At 40.1% G+C, this 13,815-nt stretch overlaps 2 protein-coding genes across 4 annotated transcripts in view; one reads left to right on the top strand and one right to left on the bottom strand.

The window, feature by feature from the left end:
- KLHL15 (kelch like family member 15) overlaps positions 1–13,815 on the top strand; it is a 475,484-nt gene that overhangs the window by 14,313 nt on the left and 447,356 nt on the right. The window lies entirely within an intron of this gene.
- PDK3 (pyruvate dehydrogenase kinase 3) overlaps positions 1–13,815 on the bottom strand; it is a 138,356-nt gene that overhangs the window by 13,947 nt on the left and 110,594 nt on the right. For all 3 annotated transcript variants that reach the window (XM_033415094.2, XM_004284917.4, XM_033415093.2), the window contains 5 exons: positions 7,132–7,208; positions 5,738–5,839; positions 5,221–5,331; positions 2,970–3,083; positions 1,547–1,686 (listed from right to left, as the gene is read on the bottom strand). In XM_033415094.2, the coding sequence (XP_033270985.1) occupies positions 1,547–1,686; positions 2,970–3,083; positions 5,221–5,331; positions 5,738–5,839; positions 7,132–7,208 (544 nt within the window). The remainder of the gene's footprint in view (positions 1–1,546; positions 1,687–2,969; positions 3,084–5,220; positions 5,332–5,737; positions 5,840–7,131; positions 7,209–13,815) is intronic.

Below are 13,815 nucleotides of genomic sequence, written 5' to 3'. Positions count from 1 at the left end.
CTCAGAGTGTAATTCTGCAAGAGTATTTATGAAATATTCTAGCAAAAAAATGCTCCACTGAGCCTTTAGATGAACTTCCAGTTTATGGGAGATACAGGGAAAGGGGGACAAATTAAATAAAACTTCAAAGACAAAATCAAACAAATCAAGGTGGGACATTTTTGCAGGACAACTGGTATGGTCCAACAACAAAAGATTGTTCTAGATTAAAAACAGCTTGAGACCTACTCAGATGTGTTATGTGGTCTTGGAACTGATTTGTTGTTTGGACAAATCAGGGGAATTTTCACGATGAAAATGTATTGACACGGAAAGGTGGAGATGGTTAAATGAAATAAAACTAGGTTGTACAATAGTATGAAAAGTATGATCTCATTTGGGGAAAAATACACATACATGTATACAAACAGCAAAATAGCTGGAAGAACACAGATAAAGCTCTAAGAATGGTAATCTCTGGGTTATGGGAATACAGCAGTTTCTCTTTTTTTCTTTTTTTGCTTTTTTATATTTCCTAATTTTTTACAATGTTCATATACTGCTTTTCTATTACTAAAAGGTTACTTGAAATTAAACAAATAATCAGAACCCTTACTCTTGCTAGCAGAGTTGGAGCTTAAAGGTAGTCAGAAGAAAAAGAAAATTGGAAACCAAAGATTGGATTATTGTCCTTATTACCACAAAGTAGTGAAACTTGTTATTCTATGATTGATAATTTTCCTCTTTTTCATTTTTTTTATTGCGGTAAATTGTACATAAAATTTACCACCTGGTTAAGATGGTAAAAAAAATGTTTTATTGAGTGTACAGTCCAGTGGCATTAAGTACATTCACAGTGTTGTACCACCATTACCACCATCCATCTCCAGAGCTTTTTCATCTTTCTCCACTGAAACTCTGTCCTCGTGAAACACTAAATTCGCCTTCCCCCTACTCCCCAGCCCTGGCAACCACCATCCTACTTTCTGTCTCTAGGTGCCTCACGTAAGTGGAATCATACAATACTTGTCCTTTTGGATCCGGCTTATTTTACTTAGCGTAATGACTTCAAGGTTTATCTATATTGTAGCATGTCAGAACTTTATTCCTTTTAAAGGCTGAATAATAATACTCTGTTAGATGGATAAACCACATTTTGTTTACCTTGACTGATAATTTTAACTTCTTTATTTTTCCAGTTTCAACCCACCTACAGACTTCCTCTAAACATTCTTCTGTGAAGTCTATGGATGATGACAAATTACAAATTAATTCCTTTTTAAAGAAGATTCATGGCAGGATAAACCCTGCTTACTGCTTTTGATACCTCCACAGGGCAAGGACTCCTAGAACATCAAGGCCTCTATTGGAATTGCTACTCTGGCTACCCAATTCTTGCTATCCTTCCTGTCTGGGGTGAAAAAGCTACTCCATCCTTTCCTTAGGGATCACTTTGCTTTTCCAGTGATAAAACCACAAAGATGTGGCTGAAAATATCAATCGTCTGGCTGGTACACACTGGAGAAAAATCAGATACTTTATAATAGAAAGAAAAGTGGTAAATTACTGTTTCGCCTTGTATTTGGAAGCATCCCTGGGTTCACTGCTGGGATTGCTCCAATCGTCAGCTTCAGGTGTGGTCTTGTAATGGCGCCATGCGGACTTATTAAAAACTGGAAGTCTCTCAAATGATTCACTTGAAAGAGCCTAAGGAGAAACAAAAAGAGACACCAAAGGTCCATAGTGTCATCTTGCTCACATGAAATACTGACCCAAATTTTATTATTTAAGACATTAGAAACCTTATTAATATATATATTTTTAGAGTTATATTAAAATTACAGTCTAAGTAAGTTACTTAGACTGATCAGGATGAAATTAAAGCTTTTCTATGAAAGTACTGGTTTCATGAAAAACCAGTACTGAAGTACACATGAGCAAAACAAAAACTATTTTAGTTCAGTTAATACTGATGTGAGATATTCAATTGTCTTGACTATATGGTCTTAGACCAAACACTACTGTTCACTGGGCAACTGTTCTCCCAGAGGGCCCTGAAGAAACAGTTTCATACACAGTAGATTTATAAATATAAGCTCATAAAGTGATATCAAATAGCATATCATTTATATGCATTGGCATCTAAGATACACACTCAAAATAACTGGTTATCTTATCATATAACATATAACACACTAAGCAGCTGTTAAAAGGATGAGCCAGTTCTGTATGAACTGATATGGAAAGATCTCCAAGATATGTTGGAAAGTTAAAAAAAAGCAAAGTGCTAAAATAATCATTTGTGTGAAAAAAAAATCAGATTTCCCCCCATACTTTTATCAATGCAGAATCAACTTCCATGAGGCTCCACATGAAACTGGCATCCATGGTCACCCCTGGGAAAGAGAACCAGGTGGCTCTGGGCCACTGATGGGAGAGACTTAGTTCTCCCTTTTGTAGCTTTAAAATTTTGTACTATGTGCCCATATTACATATTCAAAAAATACTCCAAATATCCTAGAGTTTAGAAGTAAATAAAAGTCTGACTCCACCAATGAATGAGAAAACTTGTTTTACAGAGAACTTTGGTATTCGATCAGACTTTTAGGTAACCATATTATGAGCACTGAATTCTTGCAACTTTGGGAAAGCCGGCAAGTTTCTAAAACAAAAGACTACAAGAATTCAGTTTATGAAAACCTGTCTCCTTTTAGATTAGTCCTTTCAATGGGTATACGATTTTTTAAAAAATCACAACTTAGAATTATGGTTTTAAAAATCAATATTTAAATTTTTACCTCTCCATGTTTCCTATCTTGCTATATCTGAGCATAAAATCAAGGGTAGGACATAACTTGGTTTTCACGTAAAACTGGAGTAAATCCGAGCTGAATATAGGAGATGATATAGTGCTATTCTCCATTAGTTATTAGAACTTATAGCTTTAAAAAGTAAAGATGCCTTCATATAACAGAAATAAAATGCAGTACCTTCAAATAAATGACAGCATCAGTACCCACGCCTTCCATAGAATAGAGTTTTAGATCTCCTTGAAAATATCTAGCATACAGACGAGAAATTGGCAAGCCGTAACCAAATCCAGCCTACCGAGAAAAGAAAATTAATACGGTGAGACGAGCACAAAACGCTAACACATCGAGTCTGAGGACCATCTGCAAGATTATAATAAATTCTTGCTTCATATTTAAAGCAAATAAATCATTGATCCAAACTTTACAATCATGTATATGCTCATCTATGGCAAACAATCTGTTTTCACCCTGCAAAAATACTTCTCACATGTTTGGAAAAGAAGAGAAATACTCCGATTTTGGACTAAGGCTTTTTGAACGTTTTAAAGCAAATTGTTAGCATTGTTAAATCCCAAATCAAGTGGAATTTGAACCAGAAACCAAAGTAAACCACATCATTCCAAAGTTCCACTATGATTTCTTTGCTCAATTAAATTGAGCAGCACGGGAGTTGAAATCTAACCGTACCAAGGCTAACACAATGAAAAGAAAACAATCTCCTAAGAGCTACTTCCTAAGGCTCTGGGAACGCTGCAATATTTTGACATGTGGTAGTCCATATATTCTTAGAGACAAGAAAACAATTCCAGTACCCTCCTATACCTCTATGTCATAGAACCTTGACTGTCAGTAACAGGTTGTTGGGGGAAGAAAAAAAAGGTCTCCGATATTGATAGGAATAATTGAGACTAATTTCCAACACTCTGGGGTGGAGGGGAAGGGATTGTTCCTCAAGCTTCGACCCCTCTGATTAAGTCCACCGACAGGGTGTCAAAGGATCAATAGGAGTTGTCTGGGAGGACATTTCCGAAAAAGAAATGAGTGTGTCATGGCACAGAGCTGTAACATAGTAAGGTGTTTGATGAAGAAGTTAACGTTTCCTAGTAGTACATACCCACACGCCCGCTTAAAAGCTGAGGAGACTTGACTAACTGGGAGAGATGCTAGTGGAAGCATTTCCTCAAATGGAGAGCCACCAGGCACACTGGAAAGAATACAGACATGGCCAGTGGCAGCTTGACGATAATGAGCTCAATGACCTTGGGCAAACCAGTAACCTCATTTCCTCATCTATAAAATGGGAGGTGGGATGCACATTTTTTAGAGCTCTCTCACTTCAATTGCTCCGTGTCATTTAAAAAAAAAGATGACATCACAGCTGTCCTCAAGATGCTATCTTGAGACCTGTAACAGACGATCCATACTCCTTTTAAACAATTGCGGAAGGTTCTAGATTTGCCTGTAGTGTCTCTTTTTCTTTTGACATTTATTTAAGTATGTACCAGAAACTGGTCAAGGCAATGGCCTTCAAATTGATCTTTCAAGAATTTTCTGGAATCCTATGTAGGCGACTTCCTCTCCGTTTTCAATATGCAGTGTTAACAAACCCTGTCTAGAATAAATGATGTTAAGTGTTGGATTTTATTCATACATATGAAATATAATCTTACGTGCTTGTCAGTCAGGTACAACTTGAAAATGAAAATTTACACTCTGAACCATTTTGCAGACTGACAGATATGTTGCTGTGCTTAATGACAAAGGGTTCAGTTGTTGTTTGTCAATTAGAAACACTCAGCCGGGGGAAGAAAGTGTGGCCCTACCAGGATCTAAATGCTGCCATGGTAACCAGAGGCTTTCCTCACTTCCTGAAGGTTATTTCCACAGTGAGACAGAAAGGGCTCTGAAAATGCATACGACACCTATATGTTTCCTGCTTATATAAAAAATTTAATGTGTTCGTAATTTAACACTTTAATTATATAAACAAATTTGGCGGGGGAAGTTCAAAGGCCCTGGGTGATTTGGGCCTCTATGGTATGCAGCGCCAAAGTGCCCAGGGCCAGCTGCAGCCAGACACGCTGTGCTGTTCCCTGCTCACCTGCTATTACACTTCCACCCCCTCCAAGGGGAGTGCCAGGTGGTAAATGGTGCTCCAGAAGCAGTCTTAACCACAGGGAAATATTTTTTCTCTGTATTGGGGAGGTAAGTACTCAGCTCTGAGTGTTTCTTAGACACAAATTAGAGAAGAAATCTGAGTCCAAAAGAGTCATAAAGAAAGCAGCAGTGGCATAAAATTCTCCCTCCTTCAAACCATGCGGGAAACATACAAATGCAACAAGGCTAATGCGACAACCCGGGGAAAGAGCCAGCTCTGTCCCTTCTCTAGCGAATGGTCTTTCCTCTAGCAGCGGTTTCAGAGGCTTACCAGCGGCGCGGCTCTCGTAGGCTCCAGGCTAGGTCTCGGAGCAGTTGAATACATGTAGTTAAAAAGACGATCTATTTTTCGTAGTGGGACCCCACCACCTAGGTCACTTATCTGTAATGTACAAAATGTGAAAAGGAAGAAAAACAAGAAGAAGTCATCAATCTATACTTAGTAGGAGGCAAGGAGTTCATTAAATAAAGTACATACTAGATTACTCTAAACCGTGCAAGGACTTGAACCCCCAACGAAATATGGTCCCTTTGTGAACAGTGTAAAACAAAGGAGGCGGGCAAGTGGGGTTAGGCTCCAATATGCTTGGGTTTGGGATCTTGTTCAGCTCCCTAAAAAATGGGGTTCCAACGAAGTTTAAACGAGGTAGCTCAAGCCAAGGATCAAATGCAGTACTTACAAATAAGACACTCAGTTGTCAGTTCTCCTCCCTTCCCTTTGATTCCTCAACGTTTACACACTATTAAATTAACTGATAATTCAAGTATACGTACAAATAAAGAGTTACCTTAATGGATAAGTCTTCTTTACCCAGAGTAACAAGGGTTTTAACAGCTGGGTAGCCCTCTTTTCTATCTTCATATAGTTCCACTGTCGCTCTCATTGAGTTCTGAAATCACAGAACCTTTTTTTTTAGCATGCCACCAACTCACAAACTACAACTTTAAAAAAAGAAACTGGCGAAAGGCTACCGATGCACACCGTTTCTTTGGTGGGGGGCAAAGATCAGTTGGATTTATATGGCACTCTTTTCCTCTCTAAAGAACTTAACTAAACGTGTGTTCAGAACAAGGAAAAATGTCTTGATGCTCTACTTTGTTATTATCTCGTTTTAGTCTCATCCACCATACTAAATGCTTATTTTCCTTTCCTTCCTGTTTTCGATTTTGCTTTAGGGTATTTAAATCATTCAACTCTTAACCAAGAGGGATGTTTTTATCGCGTGTAATGAGGCTGCAGAGGCTCACTGGCGTGTGCTTTAAATCCCACTATCAGTCTGCACTTACAGAGCACCCTTCCTCTAAAGAAGGCGGAAAGCCTGAGAGGATTCATGCTGCCCACAAAAATTAATCATTTGGCTGGAAAAAAAAAAAAGTAGAAGAAATGTCAGGTGAAAAGAAATTCTGAAAAAGCCACAGCTGTTGCAGAGCAAGTTCACAACTGAATGCCCATCTCAACCTTAAGTGTCACATCAGTAACATAATTTTGGGAAGCAAATCAGCATAACTGATTTTTCAGGTGTTTGGTTTAGGGTTTTACACACTGGAAGAAATGAAATTTTAGCTCAAATGCCTTGTGCCTGTAATACTGCTACTTACATGCCGTTAGCTACTGGTTAATAAAAGCAACAGCTTAAGGTATAGACAGTCTTTTCTCTTTTGGTCCAGCCCTTCCACATCTTTGCCCCCTGCCTCTGTCAGATCTTCTGAATTTTCTAAACTGACTCAAATGTGTAAAAGTGTTAACGTATCTTTCAGGACCGGAACAACTGATAATGCACCGACATGGTTAATGTTCAGAAACATAAAGATGCATAAACATGTTTTTATTTTGATCTGACTACCACCAATAAAGCCTTTGCCAGATCTGGAAACTAAAAAGCATCTCTAAGCTCATCTCTGAAGAAAAAACAGTATGGATTTTACATAAAGCCACTGAAGCTTTTATTTTACAATTAAGCTTCAAAATCAATATGTACTAATATTCATGAAGACTATACTATACACAGCGAATTTTCACCTCAGAGTATACAAATTATAAAACCCACAGGGCATCAGAAATAGAATTTTTAAAATGGTTATGCAAAACCTTTTTCTTATGCTAATCTGATGAATCCATTATGCCCTGAATCAAAGTAATTTAAAATGAAGACTTCTTTCCATGTTTTTAAATTCCACTTACCTTGAACAACTCAAATAGCATGTGGAACAGATGTGAGGGCACATAAACTACCTGAATAGGTTTGTCTGGAGCTTTGGCTGAAAACAGAGACAAAACCGTCCATGAGTAAGGATCAAAACTAGAAGAAAGTCAAGAATGTTCTTTGCATCCTTTCTTCCAAGTACATAAAAAAAGAACTCTACAAAAGGCCAACGTAGGTTTCCAACTCTAAAGGCAGGGCTGAGCAAAAGCATGTGCTTTGAAGTCCAACAAACTTGGGGTGAAATCCAGTTCCTTCACTTACCAGCTATGTGACCTTAGGCAAATTTCTCTCTTTGGAACTTAGTTGAGCAAAACTGGAATATCATCACCTACGTCCTAGTGTTCAGAGCATTACATAAGGTCATCCAAATATCACTTGGTGTTTCTCAAAATGGGGGACACCCTCCACCACCACCACTGACCCCAGTGGTCAGCCAGGGGAATGTGAAGCCACAGAGGTAGAGGGGTACATCCTCTTGGAGACTTGGACTAAACAGTAATGTTAAGTTCTGTTAAATTATGACAAACAAGGCATACTACTCGCAGCTAGCAGACCAACTCCCAGAGACCTACAGTCCTTTCTCCTTGTGTCAGGGATCTTCTGAGGAAAATCCGAGAAACCCAGAATCCCAGAGTAGGATATAGAGTAGATAATAGAAAATTTAGGCTTTCCTCCTCCTCGTGACCTGAAATCATTAAGAGACCAAAACTACGTAAGCTTTCTCAAGTAGAACACCCATGTTATGATTTCAACCTAACTACTTCCTCTAATAAAGTGAGTAATTAATAGTAATATAAAGGAGAGCAATCATTTGTTTGCTTCTTAGCAGTTTACAAAGAGCTTGCACATACATTACCCAAATGAACTCTCATGACAATACTGTGTGGCTCACAGGGTGGGTGGCTGGGGACACAGGCTTTGCTGAGGTTATGCGACTTGCCTGCCATAACGGAGGAGGCCTGGAACTGGACACCTAAACTAAGAGTTTTTGATTCTAAATCTTGAACCTTTTGATGATCAGTTACTTTTTAAACTATTAAGTAATATATACAGCAATATCCCCTTGTCCACGGTTTCGCTTTCTGCAGTTTCTGTTACCCATGGTCAAACGAGGTTCGAAAATATTAAATGGAAACTTCTAGAAACAAACAATTCATAAGTTCTGAGTGGTGTGATGAAATCTCACGCCTTCCTGATCTGTCCTGCTCAGGACGTCAATCATCCCTTTGTCCAATAGATCCCGCCCATTAGACACTTAGTAGCCACCTTGGTTATCATATCACTGTCACAGTATTGTAGTGCTTATGTTCAAGTGACACTTATTTCATTTAATAGTGGCCCCAAAGTGCAAGAAGAGTGATGCTGGCAATCAAAACTACAGTGAGGTATCACACCGGTCAGAATGGCCATCATCAAAAAATCTACAACAATAGATGCTAGAGTGGGTGTGGAGAAAAGGGAACCCTCATGCACTAACTATTGGTGGGAATGTAAACTGGTACAGCCACTATGGAGAACAGTATGGAGGTTCCTTAAAAAACTAAAAATAGAGCTACCGTATGATCCTGCAATCCCACTCCTGGGCATATATCCTGAGAAAACCATAATTCGAGAGATACATGCACCCCAATGTTCACTGCAGCACTATTTACAATAACCAAGACATGGAAGCAACCTAATGTCCATCGACAGAGGAATGGATAAAGAAGATGTGGCGTGTACACACACACACACACACACACACACACACACACACACACACACACAATGGAATATTACTCAGCCATAAGAAAGAATGAAATAAGGCCATTTGCAGCTACATGGATGGACCTAGAGATTATCAAACTAAGTGAAGTCAGACAGAACAAAGACAAATACCATATGATATCACTTATATGAGGAACCTAAAATACGATACAAATCAACATATCTACGAAACAAAAACAGACTCACAGATATAGAGAACAGACTTGTGGTTGCCAAGGGGGAGGAGGGGTAGGGAAGGGAAGGAATGGGAGTTTGAGACTAGCAGATGTAAACTATTATATATAGGATGGATAAACAACAAGGTCCTGCTGTATAGCACAGACAACTATATTCAATATCTTGTGATAAACCATAATGAAAAAGAATGTCTATACATGTATAACTGAATCACTTTCTGTACAGCAGAAATTAACACATTATAAGTCAACTATATTCAATAAAAAATATTAAAACTAAAAAAGGTTTTGACTTTTATTATCAGTTCCTATGGATTCTCAGCACGTGAAATTCTATTTTATCTAATATTACATATTGCTTCATATATATACATGTACAACAATCAATTTGCTGTACACGTGAAACTAACACATTATATGTCAACCATATTTCAACAAAAATTAAAAAAATAAAGTGGGTTCCCTGTAGAAAAAATAAAAAAGGTGAACACTGATTGTGTTGGTAACATAACCAGGTAAATATTGCTCACTGCAGACTGGCCACAGGAATAGACCAGGGTGACATTTCTTTCCCTATGAGCCCAATGTGTCATGAGTCATGTGTCACTTGAAGGAGAATATTACCAGCCTTAAGGTGAAATGGATTCACTTTATCCACCTCCAACTGCTCAAAATCATGTTACCTTTTAAGGTTGCCGAATATTTGGACCATGTCTTTCTGATACTCCTCTTCTTGGGTAACCGGACAAGAGACATACGCTTTCCTTGCCACATCACTGAGATCTTCCAGCCTCTTTTCTATTGCATGGGATCCATTCCATTCTTTAAGATTTTTCAAATTAGAATCAACTGCTTTCCAAACATGCTGCACAGCCATCATCCTCAAATTGTTTTTGATTGAGGTTCTAGAGTATTTTTTGCTATTTCTTATACCTACATTATACACACCATTAGGTCAGTCCCGTAAACTACCTCAGAAAGCTATGCATGGGAAATACACTTCTCAGTCCTTATACCTCTGATTCACTTGATTGGAGGTTTCACCAGGTACAGAATTTGGATTTGAAATCAATTTCTTTCAGCATTTAGAAAGGCAGGGGGAGGGACTTCCCTGGTGGCGCAGTGGTTAAGAATCCGGCTACCAGTGCAGGGGACACGGGTTCGAGCCCTGGTCCGGGAGGATCCCACATGCCACAGAGCAACTGAGCCCGTGCTCTAGAGCCCGCGAGCCACAACTACTGAAGCCCACGTGCCTGGAGCCCGTGCTCCGCAACAGGAGAAGCCACTGCAGTGAAAAGCCCGTGCACCACCACGAAGACCCAACACAGCCAAAAAAAAAAGGCAGGGGGGAGGGAGAGGGGTCTTCTGACCATGACAGCGCAGCTGAGAAGTTTAATGCCAGTCAGGTTTCCATTCATGCTGCTGGTTTTTCGCCCGAGGTCTGATACATCTTGGTCGTAAAATTCTTGTTGAAGAATGAGGAACTGGATTGTTTGTTTGAGAGAGCTGGTGTTGACTTCCCCCTAAGTGGGAAGGCTGACGTGGAGCTCTGTGTACCTGCTCAAGACTTTTCCACTGGCTTTAGGATGAGCGGACAGCAAGCTGGCCTCTGACCAGAGGGTCCCCCAAATGCCTGAATGAAGAGGGCTTTACTTTGGGATGGTGACACTCACACGAACAGACCTCGTTTTACCCAGGTTCTTGAAGAAACTACTTTGATTCTTGCCCAGGGGAAAATGCTCGTGGATGTTGGCAGGCAGAGCACAGCCAGAGTCAAGCTGCTTCCCATCACCCATCCTTACTCCACCTGAGACCAGCTTTCAATCAACCCCCATCTTTTACCTTCCCTATCCAGTCCCTGACACTTCCCAGCTCTGCTCCCAGAGTCCCTCCAGGATCATCTGATGCCATTTCTGCTGCAGCCTCCTCTTTCGTGGCTTCTTCTGCTCCGTCCCATTAATCAGCCAGTGTACGTCTATCTCGTTACCCTTTGGCAGGAGGTGGGATCAATGGCCCACTGACGAGTCCCCCTGGTTTCTTTGCTGTTTTTCTTTGTATTCCTTTACTGTCTTTTTAACGGAGCCCTAGGAGCACACTGAATGCTTAGACTATCTTGTACCGAAAGGCATGATTAGTTATATAAATAACCTTCGGAAGTCAACCTTTTCACTCCAGATCTCAGGGAACTTAAAATACCTTTGATAGCTTTGTTTTGTTTGTTTGTTTTCAGTTCAACCAGCATTCTCTAGGAGCCATCTGACAGCTTGCTCAATTACTTGTACTTTTCTTTGAGAACATTATCGTTTAGATGTCTTTCCGTCCTTTTATTATTTTTTATTTATTTTTAAAATAAATTTAAATTTAAAATAAATTATTTGGCTGCGTTGGGTCTTCATTGCTGCGCACAGGCTTTTCTCTAGTTGTGGTGAGTGTTGTTGCAGTGCACAGGCTTCTCATTTGTGGTGGCTTCTCTTGTTGCGGAGCACGGGCGGTAGGCATGTGGGCTTCAGTAGTTGTGGCACGCGAGCTCAGTAGTTGTGGCACGTGAGCTCAGTAGTTGTGGCTCGTGGGCTCTAGAGCACAGGCTCAGTAGTTGTGGTGCACGGGCTTAGTTGCTCCGCAGCATGTGGGATCCTCCCGGACCAGGGCTTGAACCCGTGTCCCCTGCATTGGCAGGCAGATTCTTAACCACTGTGCCACCTGGCAAGTCCCTTTCTTTCCTTTTAAAACCATGTCAAATGTCTTTGTCCATGACTCTTCCCTAATCCTGGGTCGAGGAGCTTTTCCATAGTAGACCCTTAATAGATGTTGGCTGGCTTTCTAAAATAAGACATAAATGGAATATGAATTTTCCATCTAAGGGTACATTTTAAAAAGTCAATGGAAAAATGGCGCAGGTTTTTCATGCTCAAGACTCAAGAAATAATAAAGTCCCTATTTGCACAGTCATTGCTCCAAATGCCATTAGTTGAAACGACATTTAATAAATGCCAAAAACTCTACATAGGATATAAAGAGTTTTATCTTCAGACAGTTCTCCTATATGCATGAAAAAAAATACTGGTGGCTAAGCAGAAAAAATTCATTTAAGAGAAGCTTGATCCACGGTTGGTTGAACCCATGGATGTGGAAGCCTTAGATATGAAGGGCTGACTACACTATGCCATTTTATACAAGGGACTTCAGCATCCATAGATTTAGGAATTCCCGGGGGTTCCTGGAACCAGTCACCTGCAGACACCAAGGGAGGGCTGCATACTGATAGGAATTTAACACATTTGGGCCTCCAGCATTCCGTTTCTAAAATGAGCACTGTACATATTTCACTGGGTTAACATAAGGGTTAAATGAGATAAGTGATAAACTAGTTTACACAGAGCCTGCCACATAGTAAGCAGCCAATACCTGTTGGCTATTACCACTACTAAAACATTAATTTCGACAGTGTTAACAGCGCTACCAGTAATGGCTTTCTTATTCTTGTGTAGAACCACCTGACTACAAATATCCACAAAAGTATCCAATTTGAGAAAACTAGAGGTCAAAGACTCCAGGATAGATGCACACCTTTTCTACGAACCCTCTTACAACAAAATTTACATAGTGCGAACTGAAATCTTTACTTTTCCAACCAAACCTGAAGCTATAAATCAACCCTCTTGACAGGAAAGACTAATCTAGAAATGGTGAGAAAATGCAAGTGTGGCAACCATACGCCTTCTCTTTCCCAAGTCAACCCTGACTTCCAGTAACCACCCTTTATTAAATGTCCAGCACGTGCCTGGTGTTCTGCTTGAGGCCTTAAAAACATTATCCTTTTCTCACCTCACAAGGAGAGCTGACAGATGAGGAATGTGGGTGTCACAGCAGCAAAGTGACTTGTCTCCTAAGTGTCAGAATCCAGATTTCCACCACCTGGCTGGCTACAAAGTTCACCTCTTTCCTCTAAGCCATGCTGCCTTACCATACGGATGCCGAGAATGTAAGGTGAAAAGGTTTATTTGCTTAATGCTTTGGCAACCGATTTCTCAAGAGAATGAGAGTGTTGAGAACAAGCACGGTAGAATGGCTACCCATCTTTGGAGCAACCCACATGGGTTGCCGCGGGTAGCTAATCAGAAATATTTGAAACCTGATGTAAGGTAAATAAAATTCTGTTGTTTTTAATCTTCCTGTGAAATGTACTACCAAAAAAATAAAAAAGAAGTTTACTACAGCTAGCTCCCAATATTCAGAACGCTAGTGATGACCGTAAATAATGATGGTGTTCACACAGTATGTTCTGCATAATCCTATTTACTACTTTCTCAGGGGTCTGCATTGGGAAAGGAAAAAATCGAAACTTCAGAAAAAGAGATCATAGGGCAAACTCACAGAACTTAAATTCTCAGGTACCAGCAAACTGTTCTTTGGGATTCATGGCAGCGTTGGTCCTCTGAAGTGCAGAGCACAGGAGAATGGAAGCATCCTGAAAGGGGATGCTATGCTAGTTCACACGGGCTCTGAAAATGAATCCACAGAATCTGGATCTGACTCCTCGCCGGAAAACAGTCACACACACTCTCTCTCCGTGACAAAGCCCGTGTCTGCTTAAGGTGTTCAGGACCAACCTCTGACCTCCGTCTCTAACACGGAGCTTGTTAGAGCTCAACTGCAGTGCTTAACCACACTCACAAAGAGCTTTGGCATTCAAGAAATAATAGAAATCGTAAATACATC

The sequence above is a fragment of the Orcinus orca genome, chromosome X, assembly GCF_937001465.1.
Source record: "Orcinus orca chromosome X, mOrcOrc1.1, whole genome shotgun sequence".
In the NCBI taxonomy this organism is placed as follows: Eukaryota; Metazoa; Chordata; class Mammalia; order Artiodactyla; family Delphinidae; genus Orcinus; species Orcinus orca.
Note: the sequence above shows the minus strand (reverse complement) of the source record. Positions and strands in the feature narration are given on the sequence as shown.